This window comes from Berghia stephanieae, chromosome 11 (genome assembly GCF_034508935.2).
Source record: "Berghia stephanieae isolate SIO BIC M18660-M18661 chromosome 11, UCSD_Bste_1.3, whole genome shotgun sequence".
In the NCBI taxonomy this organism is placed as follows: Eukaryota; Metazoa; Mollusca; class Gastropoda; order Nudibranchia; family Aeolidiidae; genus Berghia; species Berghia stephanieae.
In genome coordinates this window covers 42,350,921-42,375,880 of record NC_088370.1, presented here as the reverse complement: position 1 = coordinate 42,375,880, position 24,960 = coordinate 42,350,921, and the positions used below count along the sequence as shown (strand labels likewise).

The 24,960-nt window shown below is 37.7% G+C and overlaps 1 protein-coding gene across 1 annotated transcript; it reads right to left on the bottom strand.

Moving 5' to 3' along the window:
- Positions 1-632: 632 nt before the first annotated feature.
- LOC144956437 (uncharacterized) lies at positions 633-16,246 on the bottom strand. Its single transcript, XM_078886937.1, has 3 exons — positions 16,165-16,246; positions 1,020-1,485; positions 633-667 (listed from the first exon to the last, which is right to left on the bottom strand). The coding sequence occupies exons 2-3, from the start codon at positions 1,453-1,455 to the stop codon at positions 633-635; spliced, it is 471 nt and encodes a 156-aa protein (XP_078743063.1). The 5' UTR covers positions 1,456-1,485; positions 16,165-16,246.
- Between the last annotated feature and the right edge of the window lie 8,714 nt (positions 16,247-24,960).

The following is a 24,960-nucleotide window of genomic DNA, read 5'->3' as shown; positions in this document are numbered from 1 at the left end:
GACGTGTAGCTAGCTTCCTGTTGTGGTTTCTACATTCATATAAAAACTGATTAAAAAATATGGATTATACATGCACATTTGTCACAAAGAGGATAATCTACAAGTATTCTCCAGAGAGGCGAAGCGCGGAATTCTTTTTCATGCCATGCGGCAGATAGCAATATGGATTGCAATCCGGAACTCAGAGGCGAGAGGTAAAATCAATGATTTTTTTAATGCATTTTTTTATAATGCATCTCTTGTATTTGAAAAATGCAGTTCCCTTGAAAGGTTCTACTGTCCAAAACTTACATCAAATCGGGTGTTAAAGAAGTTTACATTCAGCGATATTTCACATTAATACATGACATTTCGTAACGTTGGAGGAATTTGCGATATTCCGTGCACACGAGACTTAGAACTGTCTATAATAACTCAGTGAAAAGTCTTCCATTTGTCTTAATCCCATGCCTTGACCAAAATTGAATGTTGACTCGAGTAGAAAAAGAATAAGTCTCCTCTCAGTTTCGGATTCAAAGAGATATTGGGTAGTACTCTGAAAACCAGTAATTCCTGGTTTGAAACTTTTTGACAAGATGAGGATCACTTTTATTTTTCATTCGAACTGTTAAGGTCTTTTTTTCTTTTTTGTTTCAGCGAACACTAGAATGAGAGATAAGAGAATGACCTTAACAAGTAGGGAAGCAAGGACGTAAATAAATGAACAACATCGAAGTCTCGAAGGAAAAAGAATACTACGGATAAATTAATGTCGACTGACGAAATGGAGTACATAGAAACAATTGTATCAGTAGAAAAAAATACGTTAGTGACCTTATTTATTTTTATTTGCTCTAACCAACATTATCGAGCTCTCTCGTACCTACAAGTACCCACCAACACTCATATATATATATATATATATATATATATATATATATATATATATATATATATATATATATATTATATATATATATACTCAAGTTTTTTAGTGTTTAAAAAATGTATACGTTTTGTGACAAACGAAAAATACTCACTCTCCTGAAGCAGTCGATGTCCTCTCTCCTCCACCTTCTTCCTCAACTTTATCTCATCCGTCATCAATGCGTGGCTATCCAAGCTTTTCCTTTTATGCAGCAATTTGCCTCCTACATCTGATTCTGCTGATAACGATAATTCCATGCCTTCTCCAAGAGATTCACAACAAACATTTGCAATATTTTCATCACGTCCTTTCAAGTCATTGAATGTAAAACTTTTTCTCTCACCCTTTCCTTTATTTTCTCCTTCGTTGTCCGCTTCCTCTTCATCTTCGTCTTCGTCGTCATTACTGTCATCGCTGCTACTAGAATCCTCCTGTTCGTCTCTGTTCATGATTTCGTTGATTTTTGATGACGTAATGTGTGTGGAGTTTAAAGTTGAAGTCCTGGCATAACCGTGACCTTGGCTAGTGACGATGACCTTTGACGCCATTGTTATAGTTGAGTTTTACAAGCCTTTGATCTGAAAAGAAGGGATAAATTATAGATATAACGGAAATCACAACTCATTTCGCAGTATTCAAACCCTCCCTTAGGAAAAAAAAAAAAACTATTATTTCTTAGTAAATACGTAATTGTTGAATAAAGGTTTGAACGCGTTGAATAAAAAATTTATTCAACGATTGCAGAATATTTTCGCTCATTTATTGGTTTTAAATAATGTGTAAAAGACAGCATATTTTTGTAATATTTTTTTTAATCGTTTGGTGACCATAAGTAAATCCAACGGGTTATTTGGGAGGGGGCGGGGGGGGGGGGGGGGGTAGGGAGAGGGAGGGAGGGAGAGAGGGGATCAAATAATCTTTCAAACAGATGGATAAAAGAAAATAAAACTACAAATTATTATGCTACTACAATACAATTAGTCACGAAATATGTGTGATAATCTTACTTGGAGGGATTCGATTCAATCATTCTTTCATTTCTTTATATTTATTGAACTCGTAGTTATTTCCCAAGCTCGTAGTGTTATTTGGCACGATAAATATAACTCGTTAAATAAATAACAAAGAAATGAAAGAATCATATAGATAGTATGCAGATGACGTCACTCGGGCCTTTGTTATTGTTTTTGCCATCCGCGTTTGTGAGTTGTTTTCACTAAACTGTATTAACCAGACTATAAAAGTTCATGGTTACACAGAGTTTGTGTGTTGGTCCGTTATAGTTCCGGATGGCAATGTTGTGAACTCCTTGGCCAAGCGCATTCTATCTATTGACGTATTGCGTTTAGTTATAACATCCACCAGCCGGAAATAAGTTACCAACACACAAAAGCAATGTGTAACCTTAACGTTTACAGTCTGATTAATACTATTTAGTGAGAACAACTCACAAAAATGGTTGGTTAAAAACAATAACAAAGACCTGAGTAACGTCAATATCGTTCTATCAATATCATGTAATCACTAGATGCCAGTGACAATATATATTATTTTGATTAAACGACGTGGAGGGTGGCCACTAACCGGATGGGTGACCAAAATGGGCAAACCTTTTGAACTTAACTTTGTGTCTTCTGGTGAAGTTAAACCAAAACTTTTAGGCATATGCAAACGAATATCGCATTGACACAATCCAATACAACAAAATATAAGGAACGTATTTTTTTCTAAAATAAAAATGAGTTCACTCGAATCAATACTGAAACGAAAGTAGTGATCCAATATCATTTTAGCAAATTGATGCCATGCGTTTATATAAAATACGCACAACATCCGCCAGCAGGATATAAATACTGCGCTATTGGCTAAGAAACTCACAATATTGCCATCCGGAACAATAACGGGCCAACACATAAAACTATAGATATTATGCGTTTGGCTAAAAAGCTCACAACATTGCCATCCGGAAGTATAACGGAACAACACACAAACCTCTGTGTAACCATGAACTTTTATAGTCTGGGTAATACAGTTAAGTGAGAATAACTCATAAACGTGGATGGCAAAAACAATAACAATGCCCTGAGTGACGTCAACTTCATTCTATCTATATGTAACCATGAACGTTTATAGTTTGGTTGATATAGTTTTAGTGAGAATTACTCATAAACATGGATGGCAAAAGACAATAACAAAGACCTGAATGACGTCAACTTCGTTCTATTTATAACGTACTAGCCCACAAAACTATTTCTAACCTTGAATGTTAATATTCTGATTAGTATAATTTAGTGAGAGGTAATAGCTTCAACAATCGTGACGTCACTTCCCTCGTAAAGACGCTTAGTAACTTAGTAACTGGTTCTAAACAATCGGAACAATGGCGGACGCCCTTATGAAATACTTCTACCACGAGCATAAAAGTGTATCCAGAGGAGAAAAACATTATAAATCTGATCATGTTTTGACTTTTATACATTCTGATCACATGACATTTGAAACATTTCTAGCCAGCATGAAAAATAAAAAGTACCGATTTCTTTGTTTAGAAACACACTGCTCGTTGCTGGGCGGACGTGACATCAGACTATTGAATCACATTACCAAAATGTTTGTCTAAAAACAAGAACAAAGAGCTGAGTGAGGTCAACTTTATTCCTAATAAAGTCAACAAACAATCCTATCGGCCTACTGACACAGTAGACGACAATCTTAATAGATTCCTCATATCTTAATAGATACCTCATTATGCCCAACCAAAGCCTTTATCAAATAATAATTAATAATAAATAGGAATAATGAAATGTAATTCTATATTCATTTCCAGACCATTTTGACAATACACCAGAATGCCCTGTATACTTGATTTTACAGCAAAGAACGAAATATGACATAGATTTGACAAATTAAAGACATAATATATAGAATGACATTTACAATGAATGTAACATGACAACAAAGAAGAAAACATGACAAGCATTCCATAAAGAGCTCTGTGTATTAACTAGTTATCTGTGAGAGAGAGAGAGAGAGAGAGAGAGAGAGAGAGAGAGAGATGGAGTGAGTGAGAGAGAGAGAGAGAGAGAGAAAGAGACATCAAATTAAGAAATTAAGGAGCAGGCACCAATGAAAATAAAGAACTGAACAAATGTGTATGAAAGGTGCTGTTTTGTTTTTGTTTTTAAGGGTTTTACGGCGCTTGCAACACATTAAGGTCATATCAGCGCCAGTAAAAAGGAAGAAAATGGAATAGTAAAAAGGTCTAGAATTACAATTAAAGCACCCAAGAAAAGGTAAGACGAAAGGGGAATTGGTTCAAACAGGGAACATATGTAGATTCCAAGAGCACATTATCAAAGTACTTAGTTTGAGATCACCTAAAAGTCTCCAGACACCAGCACAGGTCCCCACTAAGAGGAATACACTCAATGTTTACAAATCATATGTAAAAATGAAAAGAGTAACAGTACATTAACAGAGAGATGATTTACAAGGAAAAATATATCGTCTCCCAAAACTATAACTACACATTCGACTGTTTCCCTCTCATTCAAAGACAAAGACAGAGAGCAATTGGAAAACAGATAAGAGGGGATAGAAGACACAGCAAGTACCTCCCTGCCCGCTATGGGAGGCAGGAACCCCACCCAGTATGAAAGGTGCCAAACAAAGCAAGAAGGAAAATTGCAAGAAAAAATAATCATCCCCAAAATGTCTGAAAGATCTGATAATAAAAATGTGTAGGATGACTATAGATAGAACGAAGTTGAGATCACTCAGTGTTGTCTCTTGCCGAAAAAAAAAAGTGTAATATCGCCTAATAGGCGTCATGTCTCGTTCTACATGTTACGTGTTGCTGTTGATCAGCGACCCTTTGTAAAGCGTTTTGAGCACGTTTAGTGGATACTCGTCTATATTAATGGAAGAGATATGATATTGCTCTAATTTATATTCTTCATCGTGTTTCACTCCAACTATCGGGTGAAGGCTGTCGTGTAATGGTATCACGTCTATCACGGTAATCAGGAGGTTTGAGGTTCGAACCCAAGTCGAGGGAAGCTCATTTTTATGGAATTTTATTTCTTATATTATTTTCTTTCTGCTTTGTCCGACACTGTTTCAGACACAGATTTTCACATCTTTGTCGACAATATTATACTCGTATTTTATAGTGATGCTGTGCGTTTAGGTAAAGTACTTATAACTTCGGCCGTCTGGATATAACGTACCAATACACAAAACTATGAGTAACCTTGAACGTTAATAATCTGATCACATGTGGTGAAAAACTAATCAAACCATTCTATTTATGCGTTTAGGTAGAATACTCACATTTGCTAGCCAAACCACACAAATTAACACACAATGCTATATTATTATTATTATGTAACCTTTAACGTTTATAGTCTGCGTCATATACGAGTAGTTTAGTGAAAACCAATCATTTATTTAAAAAAAACAACTTTTAAAAGATAACAAAAGAGCTGAGTGACGTCAACTGCCGTCACTTTATACCTCGTGGATATATAGATAGTATGCGCTTGGTTAAGGAGCTCACAACATTGCCATCCGGGAGTATAACGAAACAACACACAAAACTATGTGTAACCATGAACGTGTTAGTCTGTGTTTAATACAGTTTAGTGAGAATTACTCATAAACGCGGATGGCAAAAAACAATAACAAAGACCTGAGTAAAAGTGATGTCAACTTCATACTATCTATTGGAATCCAACGATTCTTAAGTCCTGCTACAGACTATAACACACATCACACGTTCCAGACAATCTTTCATTAACTCAAACATTCACCACCCCCCCTCCCCCCCTCCTCGTCAGATTATCGACTTTTTAACCCTCTCGTTACCAACAACAGGAAAATGGTCATATTCGTTACGATACAACCAACATTTTATCAGACTTAGATTTGTTTTGTTGTTTTTTAAATCACAATATTTAAAGAAAAGATGTTGTTATATTTACATGAACTTAATACTGTTTTGAGCGCTTACATTTGACTTTAAAATTATGTATTGGGTAGGTATGAGATTATAATAATAGTTTTGAGAATAGTATTCAAAAGTCGTAACGTCACTTCCTTCCTAATGACGCATGGTAACTTAGTAACACTGGATCCAAACTATCGGAACAATGGCGGACGCCCGTATGAAATATTTCTCCGGCGAGCATAAAAGCGTATCCAGAGGGAAAAAAAAAACAGTACATTTGATCATGTTTTGACTTTTACACATTCTGATCAAAAGGCATATGAAAAGTTCTAGCCAGCATGAAAAATAAAACGTAATTATTTTCTTTGTTTAGAACCAAGATGGCCGCCGTTGCCATGCGGCGTGACATCAGACTATTGAATCGTATTGTCGTTAAGGAGAAAGTTAAAAGCAAAACGCGATACCGTTACTAACCTTATCCGAGAAATGAGTTTCTTTCTTACCGATTATTATATCCCTTTAGTAGTGTCCAATCGTAACTTTCATAAACCTATAGAAGGAATGGAATTGACGTCATTCAGCTCATTGTCATCGTTTTTATATATCCATTTGAATGATTAGTTCTCAATAAAGTATATCAATCAAAGTATAGATAGAATGAAGTTGACGTCATTCGGGTCTTTGTTGTTGTTTTTTTTTTTGCCATCCACGTTTATGAGTAATTCTCACTTAACTGTATTATCCAGACTATAAACGTTCATAGAAACACGGAATGTTGTGTGTTGGTCCGTTATATTTCCGGATGGCAATGTTGTGAGATTCTTAGCCAAGCGTACACTATCTATAAATGTTTGAGGTTAGAGAAAAATAATGATAGATACAAATAAAAATAAAAAGAGTGAGAGAGACAGAGAGAGAGAGAAAGAGGGAGAGAGATAGAGAGTGAGAGAGAGAGAGAGAGAGGGGGGGGGGGGGGGGGGGGGGAGGAGAGATCAAATTAAGAAATTAAGGAGCCGGCGCCGGTGTAAGTTACAGAACTGAACACGTGTGAGTGAAAGGTGCCAGGCAAAGCAAGAAAGAAAATTAGAATTAAAAAAAAATCCCAAAAAAATCAGTCGACCTCGACTTTGGATCGAACCTCCGACCTTCTGATTACTAGAGAGAGAGAGAATGAGAGAGAGAGAGAGATATAGATAGATAGATAGATAGATAGATGAGATAGGACAGGGAGACAAGAAGAGTGGAGAAGTGTGAATGAAAAGAATGAGAGAGAGAGATTAGAGAGAGAAGAGGTGTGAGGAGAGAGAGTAAGAGAGAAAGAGTGTAAGGAGAGAGATGTAGGAGAGAAAGAGTGTAGAGAGAGGAGATGTAGAGAGAGAGAGAGAGAGACAAGAGAGAGAGAGAGAGAGAGGCAGGAGAGAGAGTAGAGAAGAATGAAGAGAGAGATAGAAGATAGAAAAGTAGAGAGATAGAGACAGAGAGAGGCAGGAGGAGAGGAGTGGAGAGAGTGGAAATAGAGAGAAAGATGAGAGAGAGAGAAGGAGATGTAGAGAGAGAGAGAGAAGAGAGAGAGAGAGAGCAGGAGAGAGAGAGAGAGAGAGAGAGAGAGAGAGAGAGAGAGCTTTAGTACTAATGGGCATTATTAAGCACTAGCTGTAGCGGTCCTTCAGAACCATTAGGCGTTTAGAGCCGGAATTTATCCCGATGACAGTAGTGTGAAACGAACAATAGCATTGTTCCAAACAGCCCATGTTAAATTAATGTTTGCAATCGAGTACAGAATTACTGGCAAATCTAATAGATAGTATAAAACAATTCAGGGGTCAGAAGGGCTCAGTGGTACGGTCTTTGCTCCGTACCCTTAAAAGATACCGAGTTCGATCACCCACCGCTGCAATAAATTAGTCACCTTGCCCCGGGTCAATTTGCGGCGCAGCACGGCGGCTGTCGCCTGGGCTATTCCGGTCTTTCCTTGGAATAGCCCCTCGAGACAAATTTCCCCTATGGGATAAATAAAGAGAAATTTATTTAAATTTATTTTATTTACTTTTTCATTTACCGACTGATATGCCTATAACTTGCAAATCATTTTTTTTTAATGGGCTAACCCACACCGGAGACTGACTCTGCCGTCTTCCGGATAAAGACGTCCGGCACAGACAAGATACTAAGAGTAGCAATGACTATGAAAAATGTTTTTTTTCTCTTTTTGAGGAAAATTTTTGTCTAAAATCAAAGCCCTATCTCCACTGAGTAAAAATGTTTTTGAATTTTGAAAATCCATTCATAAATAAACAAGTTATGCAGTTTCAATGGTGTCATTTATTTGGATGACCCACAAAGAGGAAAAAAACGCGAAAATATGGGACGCTTTTTCGGCATTTTTTTCGACCTTTGGTTGTATCTTGCGTAATAAGTGGATTAAAAGATTGAAACTTGAAGAGCAAATTAGGATGGTGTTTTGTAAAATACGGGAAAAGTACTCATCATATTCATATGAAATTTTACAACCAACAAGAAGAAATGTTCATGTATTACCTTGTCAGCGACAAAACCTCCACGCCCGGTAGTTTTAGAAATATTTTACTCCAAAGAGTAAAAATCTATTTTTAACGGTCTTCTGGTAATCGCACGAGTTTTGTCGCTTGACATAATCTAAAATGACCTTTTTTCTAACTGTGTGCCAACTTTCAATCATATTCATCGATAAACAGCGTCGTAATTAATTTTTTTTTAAATAGCATATACGAAACGGCTTCGTCTCATATTTTGACGCGAAGTCGGGCACTTCGTGAGCGATAAAGAGGCCCAAAGATTTGTACGGGATAGTCATTGCTAAATAAAGAGAAGAGCCGCTAGACCTACCCATACCAAGCGCACGACGTCCTCTACCGTTTCTTTTTCGAGCTTGGTATGGGTATGTCTAGCAGCTCTTCTCTTTATTCTTAGTATTTTGTCCGTGTCCGACGTCTTTATCCGGAAGATGGCAGAGTAGGACGGCCGTGCCGGGTCGTCGGAGTCAGTCTCCGGTGTGGGTTAGCTCTAATTCTATCACGCATTGACTCAAATGATTATTTAGAATCTCTAATAGGAGGAACTGATCGGTCCTTAATATGACCTTGACCTTGGTACTCGCCATCTGGCCGCGCCGCCCTACGGGTCAATTTGGATCGTTGATGGCTCAAAAGATTCGTATCGCTCTTGGTTAATTTCCACGGTACAGTAGTGGTAGAATGATTAAAAAAGACGAATGTATGTTCGTAATAAAAGAAAAAACAAAAAAGCTTTAGCTTTTATATAGCGCAAAATCCACTAACGTGCTCAAAATGCCTTACATGGGGTCCCTAATCAACAGCAAGACGTAACATGTAGAACGAGACATGACACCTTTTAGGCGATATAACAATTTTTTTTTCGACAGCGACAACAGTCTTAACGGCTAGGTCCTCATTTTACACCCGAGTACGGTTAGAGAATATGAGTATAAAGAGCCTTTTCCAAGGACTCAAATATGCGCCAAGCGAGGCTAGAACCCAGGACCTCCCGATTCGAAAGAGAATGCCACACCGCAAGACCACGTAGCCGCAAATTATAATAGCCTTTATTTCTCAAGAACTGTAAACAGTCTTAATAATAATAATAGATCTTTATTGTCCATAAATATGGCAATTTGTCATTTAGTTACACTTGTTATAACGTTATATGATAACTATAACATTGAACAGATATTTCACTTCTCTCTCTCTCTCTCTCTCTCTCTCTCTCTCTCTCTCTCTCTCTCTCTCTCTCTCTCTCTCTCTCTTATCCTATCAACATTCATCTGACACGCCATCTTTTGTATATTAAATTCCATATCTCTAAAATGCCCTTTCTTCTAAACTCTGATATTGATTTTCTATGTCAATTTTCATAAACACACTTTTATAAACATTCATTTCAATATTGTCTGTATTCGATTATCGTTTTCCAGTTTGTCATATTGTAGTCGTGCATAATGAGCCCTGGCATTCGGTGTTTATTTACTGGAAGAAGATGTGTTGAATAATTGATTCCCGTGACAACACATGGCATGTTTTTGAATGTTGTTGACAAATATAAATACTAACAGAATGTGAAATTGGAAAGGCTTCGAATGGGAACAGTACAAACACTGGGCGTTTTTGGATACGCGCCCTTGTCAGCAAAGGAACCATGAGAACAATAGAACTCATGGGAGCGATCTATATTCATGTTTTTGTCCAACCTAGTCATCGATCACATGATTTGTTGCTGTACAAAGATTGGACATTTCTCAATCAATGTAAACACGCTGCTTTGTTTATGGAAGTTTTAAACATACCCATGGGTCAAGCTGAGCAAAATGACCAATTGTGATATTGGATATTTCTCAAACTGTGAACACTTTTCACTGTGTGGGCCAATTTAAGCACATATTCCAATGTGACCAATGACCTCGAGCACATGGAAAGGTAATATAGATCGCTGCCATTGTTGTGAGATTTGTGGCATCTGTATAGATAGTATTCGCCTGGCTAAGAAGCTCACAACATTGCCATCCGGAAATATAACGAACCAACACACAAAACTATGTGTAACCTTAAATGTTTATAGTCTGGTTAATACAGTTGAGTGAGAATTACTCATAAACGCGAGTGGCAAAAAGCAATAACAAAGAACTGGGTCACGTCAACTTCATTCTATCTATTCCTGGGTGGTTGGAGTATGAATAAAATAAATGAACTTCCAAGTATATTGGAACGCGTCGAGTTAACTTCAATAGAATACAAGAACGAGGCGAAGATGACAAATTATATCTCAGATTCAAATCAATTTTGACTTACTAAACTTAAAACCTGTGCGACCACGTGGTCTTGTGGTATGCCATTCGCTTTCGGATCGGAAGATCCTGGGTTTGAACCTCGCTCGGCGCATAGTTAAGTCCTTGGAAAATGATCTTTACTGAACATTCTCGCACCGTAATCACGTGCAAAATGAGTACCTGGCTAGGACTTCATATAGATGTCACTGGTACCTGGCCATTAACAGCGTTGTCTCTGTCCGAAAAAATCGTAATATCGCCTACATGTTAACGTGTTCCTGTTAGTCAGGGACCCCTTGTAAAGCGATTTGAGCATGTTTAGTGGATATTGCGTTATATAAAAGCTCAAGAATTTTTTTGAGAACGAAAAAAGAATAGAAAACAAAAAGAAAATCAAAACTAGACCTGTCTATTATTTTTTTTAAGGTTATCGATGGATAAAATGAATAGGTTCACGTGCTGCTTTCATCTGTTTTTAAAGATTGCTAATGCCATTATGTTCATAATGAACACTGCCCAATGTACACATTTGTGCAGGTCTGATATGCGAAAGCAATTTTTTGGGCTTGATTTTTATCATTGTTGTTGTAATGGGCAATATTTTACGCTGGTTTGGGGGTATTTCAAACTTGAGCTTTTGTAAAGCATAATATCCACTTAACGTGCTCAAAGCGCTTAACAAGGGTCCCTAGCCAACAACAACACATAGCATGTAGAACAAGACATGACGCCTGTTTGGCGATATTACAATCTTTTTTCCGACACCAACAACGCTGTTAACGACGAGGTACTCATTTTACCACTGAGTACGATGAGAGAATGCGAGTAAAGAGACGTTTCCAAGAACTCAACTATGCGCCGAGCGAGGCTCGAACCCAGGACCTTCCGATCCGAAAGCGAGTGTCATACCACAAGACCACACATAGTCGCACAATGATACCATAACAATTTGCGTTATCAGACCTGTAAACAAGGACATGTCGATATCGTCTATTATGAAGACACATTATACAACCACATTGTATTACAGACCTTACTCTCATTCTTCTTACGATTTGATTCGTGATCAATAACTGTTTAAAAGTTGATGGGGGGTTTTTTTTCCCCCCATTTTCTTCTCACACAAAAGACATCCATCCACTTCGGGCCTGTATTTACTTAGCAGGTTGACAAAGAAACGTATGGAAAATTAATCGATATTTTACAACAGTTGTCTTTTATTATTGATATAATAACGTTTTTTGATAATCGAGGAGAAATGCCTATGATAAAAGAACTGGAAGGGCCTTCTATAATGAAAGATGAAGTTAGGAACGTCATGAAAAGCATGAAAAATGGAAAAGCTGCAGGACCTGATGCCATAACAATTGAAGCCTTGACTGGCCTGGGTGAATGGGGGATTGAATTCATCACAAACCTTCTAAATCAAGTGTATGACACAGGAAAAATGCCAACTGATATGAAACGATCCATTTTTATAGCACTACCAAAAAAGCCAGGGGCAGTTGATTGTGAACAACACAGAACTATTAGCCTAATGAGCCACCTCCACAAAATTCTTTTGAAGATAATTTTACTAAGAATAAGAAATAAAATACGACCTGAAATTGGGGAGATGCAATTTGGTTTTGTTGAGGACAAGGGTACCAGAAAAGGAATATTCACATTATCAATGCTGATGGAAAGATGTATTGAAGTAAATAAAGATCTGTATATGTGTTTCATCGACTATTCAAAAGCCTTTGATAAAGTACAACACGAAAAACTATTCAAAATTCTATCATCCTTGGACATTGATGGTAAAGATTTAAGAATATTACGGAATTTGTACTGGGAACAAGAAGCAGCAATGCGTGTTGACAACGAACTAAGCAGTTTTACACCTATTAGAAGAGGAGTTAGGCAGGGGTGTGTTTTGTCTCCAGATTTATTCAACCTCTATAGTGAAATGATATTAAGAGATATCGAACATAAGAAGGGGGTGTGTATTGGAGGAAAGAATGTAACAAATCTGAGGTATGCAGATGATACGGTTCTACTGGCAGAATCTGAACATGAACTACAAGAATTACTGGATGTTGTAGTCAGGAGTAGTGAAAATATGGACTGGAACTGAATATATCTAAAACAGAATGTATGACGGTATCTAAAAATAATAACCCACCAGCCTGTGTAATAACAAGCAGAGGACAAACAATACAACAAGTTGAATGTTTCAAATATTTAGGCTTCAATGTAACATCCAATGGAAAATCAGATTGTGAAATAAAGAAAAGAATAGGTATGGCGAAGAATGCATTCAACCAGCTGCATACAATTATGAAAAACAGGAATATTAGCATGAAAACAAAAATCAAAGTCCTGGATTGCTATGTACTGTCTGTGCTGCTATATGGTTGTGAGAGCTGGACCATAAACAAGACCATGGTTAAAAGACTGGAGGCAGTGGAAATGTGGTTTTACAGAAGAATGATGAGGGTGTCATGGATGGAAAGGAAAAGAAATGAAGAAATTTTAGAAATGGCAAACAGAAAAAGATCACTGATAACAAAAATCATCAAACGCCAAATGGAATTTTTAGGACACATTATCCGCCACCCTGGTTTGGAAATACTCGCCTTGACTGGAAAGATGAATGGAAAAAGAATAAGAGGAAGACAAAGAATAACGTATTTGAAAGGGATAAGAACTTGGACAGATGAAGCTGAGAAAGGTGGCGCTGCTTTAATAGAATTGGCAAGAGATAGATCAGCTTGGCGGAAGATGACCTCCGACGTCTGCTTCAGATATGGAACTACATGAGATGATATAATAACGTTTTCCCTCACAGTTGCTTGACAATGTCCTATAACAATGTTGTCATTCTAAGACATATTGACCTAAACATCAAACAACAACAGACAACAAACCAAACTCATGTAACACACAGTCCTCTCTCTCTCTCTCTCTCTCTCTCTCTCTCTCTCTCTCTCTCTCTCTCTCTCTCTCTCTCTCTCTCTCACTCTCTCTCTTTCTTTCTTTCTCTATCTCTCTCTATCTCTCTCGCTTTCTATTTTTTCCTTATTTCTTTCTCTCTTTTCCTTTCTTTCTTTCATCTTTTCTCTCTCTCTCTCCCTCCCTCTCTCTTTCTCTCTCTCTCTCTTTCTCTCTCTCTTTCTCCCTCTCTTTCTCTCTCTCTCTTTTCTCTCTCTCTCTTTCTCTTTCTCTTTCTCTCTCTCTCTCTCTCTCTCTCTCTCTCTTCTCTCTCTCTCTCTCTCTTTCTCTTTCTCTCTCTCTCTCTCTCTCTCTCTCTCTCTCTCTTTCTCTCTCTCTCACACTCAAACATACACATACATTGCCATACACACAATCACACACACACACACACACACACACACACACACACATTCCATCGACCGTGTCAAGACCTCAATGTACTGAACATCCAATATTCGATGCTCACTCCATAGTTTGTCGTTAATTCAATTATCTAAAACAACTCAACCACAACAGACCTGTCGCTAAATTTAGTTCCTCTTTCAGACAACCAATATTCGGCTTCAAACATCACTGTATAGATAGTATGTGCTTGGCTAAGAAGCTCACAACATTGCCATCCGGAAGTATAAAGGACCAACACACAAAACTATGTGTAACCTTGAACGTTTATAGTCGGATTAATACGGTTTAATCAGAATTACTCATAAACGCGGAGTGCAAAGACCGATAACAAAGATCTGAGTGACGTCATCTTCATTCTATCTATAGATGGAACGAAAGTGATGTCACTCAGCTCTTTGCTTTTGTTCTTAGATAACCATTTTGGTGATTAGTACTCACTAAATTATATCAGTCAGACTATAAACGTTAACGGTTGCACATAGTTTTGTGTGTTGGTACTGATTGTCACAGTAAAGATTGTTCACATTTATCTTATTAATTTTTTATTTTAATAAGAACTGAATTCATCTCACCCCAGTTATATTTCGGTAGGCTTAGATAAACTTTACCTTCTAATATTAGATCTTCTTTCCTTTTATAGCCTTCCCTCAAATTAATTTCTAATAGTCTTCAACAGTCGTAACGTCACTTCCTTCCTAATGACGCATGGTAACTTAGTAACACTGGTTCTAAACTATCGGAACAATGGCGGACGCCGTATGAAATATTTCTCCGGCGAGCTTAAACGCGTATCCAGAGGGGAAAAAACCCATCAATTTGATCAAGTTTTGACTTTTACACATTCTGATCACAAGGCATATAAATAGGGAATGAAAAGTTCTAGCCAGCATGGAGAATAAAAAGTAATGATTTTCTTTGTTTAGAACCAAGATGGCCGCCGTTGCCGGGCGCGTGACATCAGACTACTGAATCCAATTAGTGAATACTTTTCGTTCTACATTCTGTCACGTAGCCACTTATTATAAAAGCTGATAGGTCTAACATTCTACACTCACTTCTCTCTACAATCTATGCCGGACGGCCAACCGCTCCATTCCTCATATATATTTGAAGATTTTTATCTTTTGGTACTTTGTGGATATTTTATCTCCACCATCAAGACGCCGGAGCTTTTACCTTTGATAGTGCAGTCTTCGACACATCAATGATCAAACCTGAGCCCACTGTCGGAGGAATATAGAGTTCACCCCTTCCCAACTGCCTGGTGGTGGAACCTTACAAACCCGAGCCCGTTGGAGGAATATATAATCCACGCCTTTCAACTGCCTGGAAACGTAACCTTACGAACCTGACATTATATCATCATAAGTTACGTAATATATTCACATTTCTATTTGTAACTACCACAATCACTATTCATCTCTTACAAACCTGAGCCCGCCGTCGGAGGAATAGATAATCCATCCCTTTTAACTGCCCCAGTCGAGGTCTACTGATTTATTTGGATTTTTTTTTTTTTTTGGTTAGTTTATTGGGGTTTTTTTTTGTTGTTGTTTTTTTTTTTTTTGTTGTTGGTATTTTTCTTTCTTGCTCTGTCTGGTACCTTTCATACACATTTGTTCAGTTCTTTTTCTTACACCGGTGCCTGCTCCTTAATTTCTTAATTTTAGTGAGTATTTTACCAAATCTAATAGCATAAAAAAATAGGGAGTAGGCATTTAAAATTTGAAAACGTGTGTATGGAACAATGCCATACAAAGCAAAATGAAACATACAGTCAAAAGGGTAAATTTGGCCATCATCTAAAACTATCCACATCTCAGGAATATGATATGACGCAGTCTCCAAATTTGTCAGCTCATTGATTTGCTTCTATCTTCCCCATGAAATAAAATTATTGGTTTGAAGATATATGAATTTACTATCATTTGATTCAAAATTATTTCCTCAAAGGTGGCCAAAGTTGCCCCGTTTGGCGGTGCCCATCAAAAATAATCACGATCATTTTTTTTTTTAATTTAAGGCTACACACATATTGTTTGTGTTTTATCAATTGGCGGGTAAAGTTGGTGAGTGTATAACTTAAATGTAAACAATTGATTGTAATACCTGTGTCGTTCGCTTAGTATAGCATTCCCTGCCATAGCTCACTGAGTGACTGGTTGGACTGTCCGAGGGGCTTCCTTCCACTTGGGGTTAATTGAAAAAGAACAACAAACTGAAACACATTGACACAAAACACAACTTTAAATATTTTTAGATAGTCGCATCGGATCAAAGAAAAAAGAAAAGTAAGATACGTTAGTGAGTAACGTTTTGCACCAAAATCCTTCTTTAAGCCCACATTGTGCGGCTATGTGGTCTAGCGGTATGACACTCGCTTTCGGATCGAAAGGTCCTGTGTTCGAGCCTCGCTCGGCGCATAGTTGAATCCTAGAAAAAGGCTCTTAACTCACATTCTCTCACCGTACTCGGGTTTAAAATGACGGAAAAATTTTTTAACATCGCCTAACTAGCGTCATGTCCCGTCCTAAATGTCAAATGTTGCTGTTGGCCAGGGACCCCTTGAGCACATTTAGTGGATATTGCGATATATAAATGCTCATTTTATACACATTGAAATCAATATTATAACATTACTTGACATAATTGAAGATAAACATTTTACCCGATGAGTTGTTCAAACATCACTTATTCACATCTGACGTATAGATAGAATGAAGTTGACGTCACTCAGGTCTATGTTTTTGTTGTTTTTTTTTTTTGCCATCCGCGTTTATGAGTAATTCTCATTAAACTATATTGACCAGAATATAAAAGTTCATGGTTACATATACGTTTGTATGTTGGTCCGTTATACTTCCGGATGGCAATGATGTGAGCTTCTTACCCAAGCGCATACTATCTATAGTATTAAATAGTAACAATAACATTAAGTTATCATAATATCAATATAGCAGTGCAATCCTCATCAAAAAGGCACCACAATGATGACGTTCTAACACATCACTTCAGACAAATGAATGGAGAAGGCATTTATGTTGGTAATAACAGAAAACACATTAATATTCACATCCTCAAATCAATAAAAATGTCACACATGATGAAAAGTACTCACAACTACTTTTTAAATGTGTGAAATGTAATTATTGATGGTTCGATCGTTACTAAGCATTAACTAATCAGAATATCCCATGCTATATATATATATAGCCCGTTCTCTCCCTCTGATTATGCATTTCATGAGGTCTGGTAGATATTTCTTAATTCCAGAACTACGTTTAGTACATGTCAAACAAATAGGTAGATCAATCCCACAGTTAGGGAGTATTTACCACGATATTTTGACACAATAATGAGGGAATTTTAATTCAATGGCAAAGGAACATTAATCACTCAGAATGTTTTGAATCTAATGCAAAAGACCATTAATCCCTCATAATGTTTTGATTCTAGTGACCAATGTTCAAAGACCATTAATCCTCAGAATGTTCATTTGATTGGCAAAGACATTAATCACTCAGAATGTTCGATTCTATAGCAAAGAGCCATTAATCACTCAGAATATTTTGAATCTAATGCAAAAGAACATTAATCACTCAGAATGTTCCGATTTGATTGGCAAAGGAACATTAATCACTCATAATGTTTTGATTCTAGTGCAAAGAACATTAATCACTCATAATGTTTTGATTCTAGTAGCAAAAGACCATTAATCACTCAGAATGTTTTGAATCTAATGCAAAAGACCATTAATCCCTCATAATGTTTTGATTCTAGTAGCAAAAGACCATTAATCCTCATAATGTTTTGATTCTAGTAGCAAAAGAACCATTAATCACTCATAATGTTTTGATTCTAGTAGCAAAAGACCATTAATCACTCATAATTTTTGATTCTAGTAGCAAAAGACCATTAATCACTCATAATGTTTTGATTCTAGTAGCAAAAGACCATTAATCCCTCATAATGTTTTGATTCTAGTAGCAAAAGACCATTAATCACTCATAATGTTTTGATTCTAGTAGCAAAAGACCATTAATCACTCATAATGTTTTGATTCTAGTAGCAAAGACCATTAATCCTCATAATGTTTTGATTCTAGTAGCAAAAGACCATTAATCACTCATAATGTTTTGATTATAGTAGCAAAAGACCATTAATCCCTCATAATATTTTGATTCTAGTAGCAAAAGACCATTAATCCCTCATAATGTTTTGAATTCTATAGCAAAAGACCATTAATCCTCATAATGTTTTGATTCTAGTAGCAAAAGACCATTAATCCTCATAATATTTTGATTCTAGTAGCAAAAGACCATTAATCCTCATAATGTTTTGATTCTAGTAGCAAAAGACCATTAATCCTCATAATTTTTGATTCTATAGCAAAAGACCATTAATCCCTCATAATGTTTTGATTCTAGTAGCAAAAGACCATTACCCTCATTAATGTTTTGATTCTAGTAGCAAAAGACCATTAATCCCTCATAATGTTTTGATTCTAGTAGCAAAAGACCATTAATCACTCATAATGTTTTGATTCTAGTAGCAAAAGACCATTAATCACTCATAATGTTTTGATTCTAGTAGCAAAAGACCATTAATCACTCATAATGTTTTGATTCTAGTAGCAAAAGAACATTAATCACTCAGAATATTTTGATTCTAGTAGCAAAAGACCATTAATCACTCATAATGTTTTGATTCTAGTAGCAAAAGACCATTAATCACTCATAATGTTTTGATTCTAGTAGCAAAGGACCATTAATCCCTCATAATGTTTTGATTCTAGTAGCAAAAGACCATTAATCACTCATAATGTTTTGATTCTAGTAGCAAAGGACCATTAATCCCTCATAATGTTTTGATTCTAGTAGCAAAAGACCATTAATCACTCATAATGTTTTGATTCTAGTAGCAAAAGACCATTAATCCCTCAGAATATTTTGAATCTAATGGCAAAAGACCATTAATCACTCATAATGTTTTGATTCTAGTAGCAAAAGACCATTAATCCCTCAGAATATTTTGAATCTAATGGCAAAAGAAGTATAACAACGAGCATGACATCACATCCACTCTTGCTATAACAATAATTCGTATCATCTGTTACCTGCCAGGGCTTGTAAGAAATTTTGTTGATAAAACACACCATATCTCCAATTGAACTGTTTACAAAATATGTTGATGTGTTGTTGGGTTACATATCATATGTGTAGTTGTGTTACATATGGGTTGTCATATTATTATGATCGCTTGTCTTACAAATGGGATACCCATTGTACCGACTACTGCATTCTTGAGCGATAAGAGATCAACGACTAACTACTACTTAGATATTCACACACACACACACACACACACACACACACACACACACACTCTTGTTGGTGGTGTATTGGACTTCTATTATCACACCTTTTATTATCAATAATATAATCCGAACACCTTCAGTGTAAGTTTAGTGTGTGTACAATACAGTTAATATTTATGTATGTTTGTGTGACGTATAATTCTTCTTCTTCAAGTACCAAGTCTGTGCCAGACATCGGTTGTCATGGTACGCCATTCATCTCTCTGATCAGATAATATCAAAAAACTAATATTATTCGTCTTTTTCGCGAGGACGAGAGACGCATGCGCACAACCAACATGACGTTCTCTCTCTAATAACTTTTCCGCCAGACTATAGGTGACGTCCAATCAAGGGACGCTACTCTTCCGCTAATCTCATTCCCTATTCAAATATGTTTTTCTTGGTCTACCTCTCTAGTCATTTTACCTTGTATCTTTCCTGTAAGAGCAAGATGATCGATACAGTGACATAAAATAATAAAATATTCAATTCAGAATATAAAAATTACTCTGGATTGGTTTGTTTCTTCTTATTTTCCTTTTATTTTTGTCTTGTTGACTTCTATTAAATTAGTTAATTTCCTTTTTGAGAAGTCAATGACAATGTGAAATTGAATGCAAGCTTCAATTTAATATACGAAAACAGGTAAAATGGACGTTTCGGATTTCCCCTTTATCAAAAAACAGGATGAACGAAAAACTTCAGACGAATGAGATCTCGTGGTAGTGGCGTTGTCGAAGCTTACATTCAATTTCATATTGTTATTTATTTCTTCGAGCTTCGAGCAGCAACGTTTACATTTTTAAGTAGTAGTCCTAGCCTTCAACGTCAATGGGCCGGTGGAATCTGAGTTTACCCCGGTTTTTATATCGGTAAAAGGGATAACAGCTATCCTTTCTATAGGACGTTACTCAACTCAATTGCAAAGTACTTTTCGCAAGATCGAACAGACCCAGCACTCCTAGGTAGACAGAAGAGGGGGGGGGGGGGGGGGAGGGGTCAGCCAGGATCGATCTCTGTCCCTTTGAGCGAGAACCGTGTGGTTTATCAGCTTAGCTGTAGACTCCCCAACGTCCTTTCTATGTTACATATTTGTGTTGAGAATATTGGCTATTAAGCTTAAATGCAGGCCAACTAACTTCGCGGCGTTTGTGAGTGTTGAACCCGTGATCTCAATAAGTCGGGGAGAGATGGCTCGAATTAGATTAAGTTTGAAGCGACTTTTTTGGGATAGTGGATAGCTCCTGGCATACGGTAGAGTCACAATTTCCCCGGCCAGACGGGTTCGAGGCCCCATCGCTGACGTGAAGTTTGTATTTCCCTTTGTCTTCTGGTACTTTCCTACTCCCTTCATTTCTTATTTTGAACCAATAATATGATAAATGCTTCTCCGTAGTCACGGTGTATTTGATTTTATGTTAATATGGCATTTGTGACCGTCAACCGACTCAGTCCGCTATCAACTAACGGATATTCACCAATCAAGCTGGGGGGCAGCTTGGCTCAGCAGTACGGTCTTTGCCTCGTTCCCGAAAGGTACCGAGTTCACCGATCACCCGCTGCTGCGCTGTGTGGCCTTGAGCAAGTCACCTCGCCTTAGCTCAATTTGCGTCGCTGCACTGCGGCGGACGCCTAGGTTATTCCAGTCTTCCCTTGGAATAGACCCTAGATTAAAAAAATATCCTACGGAGTGAATAAAGGGAATTTTATTACTTTTACAATTATTTTTAATACAAAAACGGGATTTGTGACACATTCTCAACCCGCTCGGATAAACAAAGCAGGATGTTTTAAAACCGTAGACTGACTGAAGTTGACGTCACTGTTATTGTTGTTGTTGTTGTTGTTGTTATTGTTGTTGTTATTTTTGTACTGCTCGTTGGATGATTAGCTATCTCTTACTAAAATAACCAGTAGGTTTTTTGACCAAAGAAAACGCGGAGGTTGTGACACGCTCGGAAAACGCGGAGGTTGTGACACGCTCGGAAAACATGGAGGTTGTGACACGCTCGGAAAACGCGGAGGTTATGACACGCTCGGAAAACGCGGAGGTTGTGACACGCTCGGAAAACGCGGAGGTTGTGACACGCTCGGAAAACGCGGAGGTTGTTACACGCTCGTAAAACGCGGAGGTTGTAACACGCTCGGAAAACGCGGAGGTTGTGACACGCTCGGAAAACGCGGAGGTTGTGACACGCTCGGAAAACGCGGAGGTTATGACACGCTCGGAAAACGCGGAGGTTGTGACATGCTCGGAAAACGCGGAGGTAGTGACACGCTCGGAAAACGTGGAGGTTGTGACACGCTCGGAAAACGCGGAGGTTGTAACACGCTCGGAAAACGCGGAGGTTGTAACACGCTCGGAAAACGCGGAGGTTGTGACACGCTCGGAAAACGCGGAGGTTGTAACACGCTCGGAAAACGCGGAGGTTGTAACACGCTCGGAAAACGTGGAGGTTGTGACTCGCTCGGAAAACGCGGAGGTTGTGACATGCTCGGAAAACGCGGAGGTAGTGACACGCTCGGAAAACGTGGAGGTTGTGACACGCTCGGAAAACGCGGAGGTTGTAACACGCTCGGAAAACGCGGAGGTTGTGACACGCTCGGAAAACGCGGAGGTTGTAACACGCTCGGAAAACGCGGAGGTTGTAACACGCTCGGAAAACGCGGAGGTTGTAACACGCTCGGATACATTTTATAGTTGGTTGTTTATAAACAATAGAAGGAACGAATTTGACGTCACTCAGCTCATTGTTATTGCTTTTAGACAGCCATTTTCTTCTTCTTCTTCTTCTTCTTCTTCTTCTTCTTCTTCTTCTTCTTTTTCTTCTTCTTTTTCTTCTTCTTCTCCTTCTTCTTCTTCTTCATCTTCTTCTTCTTCTTCTTCTTCTTCTTCTCTTCTTCTCTTCTTCTTCTTCTTCTTTTCTTCTTCTTCTTCTTCTTCTTCTTTTCTTCTACTTCTTCTTTCTTCTTCTTTTCTTCTTCTTCTTCTTCTTCTTCTTCTTCTTCTTCTTCTTCTTCTTCTCTTCTTCTCTTCTCCTTCTTCTCTTCTTCTTCTTCTTCTTCCTTCTTCTTCTTCCTTCTTCCTCCCTTCTTCCTTCTTCCTCTTCTTCCCTTTCCTTCTCTTCTCGTCGTCGTCTATCATCATCATCGTCTTCTTTTTATGTAGAAACCTCAAGTTTAAGAACTGATAGAATTGATAGAAAACTTGATCAACTCTGGCTTGATTGGCCTTTTCTAATGGCCTGAACGACTAGTTTTTAAACCCATTTTCATTTATTGTATAGTAGACAGTATGGCTATGTGGTCTAGTGGTATGACACTCGCTTTCGGATCGGAAGGTTCTGGGTTCGAGCCTCCTCGGCCCATAGTTGAGTCCTTGGAAAAGGCTCTTAACTCGCATTCTCTGACCGTACTCAGCTGTAAAAAAATTGTAATATCGCCTCACAGGCGTCATGTCATGTCCCGTCCTACATGTTAAGTGTTGCTGTTGGCCAGAGACCCTCTTGTAAAGCGCTTTGAGAACGTTTAGTGGATATTGCGCTATATGAAAGCTCATTTTTTCAGATTTTTTTTTTAAAGACAAGACATTCTAATCTACCCAGATTCGACCTCAGCTCATTTGTATTCCTGCCAACCGCCCTGACCACTGAGCTATCGAAATAAAACTCGCGTGGTTCTAAACAGATAAATCATATTATAATATATCACAGTGATTTGACGTTGGCTATGATTGATTTTAATATTGTAGATAGTCTGCGATACGGACCGGTAGACTGTCAGAATTTCACTGCGGTATGATATGTACACAATCGCTTTATTGGAATAATTTGATAAATCACTTTTATTCTTCATTTTGGCCAGAAAAATTTAATCCATGCATCCTTCAGTACTCTGAAGAAGAAAAAAAAACCCATTCGTTTTTCAAATTTTGGCCAGAAATCTCATCTAAATATCGATCGATTATCGATCCGAATTCTGTCCAAAAAAAAAATTTCAAACCTGGGACTTGACCATAAATCCTATGTTTGAGAGGTTTTGTTGTGATTATGGGTCATTGTAATGGATCGATATTTGAAGGACTAGTTTTCTGGCCATATATATTAAAAGACCGTTTGGTTTGGGTTATTTTTTTAAATTATTCATTTGGGGTGTCTTTTATTTTGTTTGTTTTTTTTGTTTGTTTTTTTTTTTTTTTTTTTTTTTTTTTGGGGGGGGGGGGGGGTTATTTTCTTTTATTTGTGTGGGGGTGGGGGGGGGGGGTTACAGAGTATGGGAGCTTAATAATTTAATAATTCTAAATATTGAGCTTTTATATAGCGCAATATTTACTATATGTGCTCAAGGAGCTTTACAAGGTGTCCCTGGTCAACCGCAACATTTAATATGTAGGACCGGACATAACGCCTGTAAGGCGATATTACACATTTTCGGACAGAGACAACGCTGTTAAAGCCCAGGTACTCATTTTACACCTGAGTACGATTAGAGAATGTGAGTAAAGAGCCTTTTCCGAGGACTCAACTATGCGCCGAGCGTGGCTCGAACCCATATGCTTTCGATCCGAAAGCGAGTGTCATACCACAAGACCACATAGCCGCACAGTAACTCTGCTGTTGTTATTCTTGTCCATCCGAATGGCCACGATGTTCACAATCACAACGGGGATCGAATTCGTGGCATGGCTGATGTAGGGTAACAGAGGTCAAAACGTCAATTGAGGTAATTAATCGACTGTTTAGTACTTAAGCCAATGGTATCTGTTCGACCAAAGAAAGAGTATAGACGGTTGCGTCTTTGTATAGGTTGGCGGGAAGTATAATATAAGTTTGTGTCTGTATGTGTGTGTGTGTGTGTGTGTGTGTATGTGTGTGTGTGTGTGTGTGTGTGTTGGGGTGGGGTCTGTATGACGGGCTCCTGTTATTACTGAGTCTCTCTCTCTCTCTCTCTCTCTCTCTCTCTCTCTCGTTCTCTCTCTCTCTTTCTCTCTCTCTTTTCTCTCCCTCCCTCTCTCTCTCTCTCTCTCTCTCTCTCTCTCTCTCTCTCTATTGATTTATATCCACCTCTTTATGTGTCTATTTATCTATCTAATTATCCATCTATCTATGTATCTATCTATGTATCTGTCTATCTATCTATCTATCTATCTATTCAATTGTATCATGATACAAATGTGATCCAAGATTGCTCGACATTTTGAATGGAGATAAGTATTAGAAATTCCCCACAATTCTATAAATTGTCTACACCCATGTTGCAGTTCTCTCTGACGATCATCAGAACCTTGTAGTACTAGCAACTGATGATGTTGATGACTTTTAAAGTATTATAGCTGATTAATAGGTGTTGTCGTCTTTGTGGAAAGATGTTATAGATTTCTGTGTTCATGTTAAGTTTGCCGTCTTTGTGGAAAGATGTTATAGATTTCTGTGTTCATGTTAAGTTTGTCGTCTTTGTGGAAAGATGTTATAGATTTCTGTGTTCATGTTAAGTTTGTCGTCTTTGTGGAAAGATGTTATAGATTTCTGTGTTCATGTTAAGTTTGT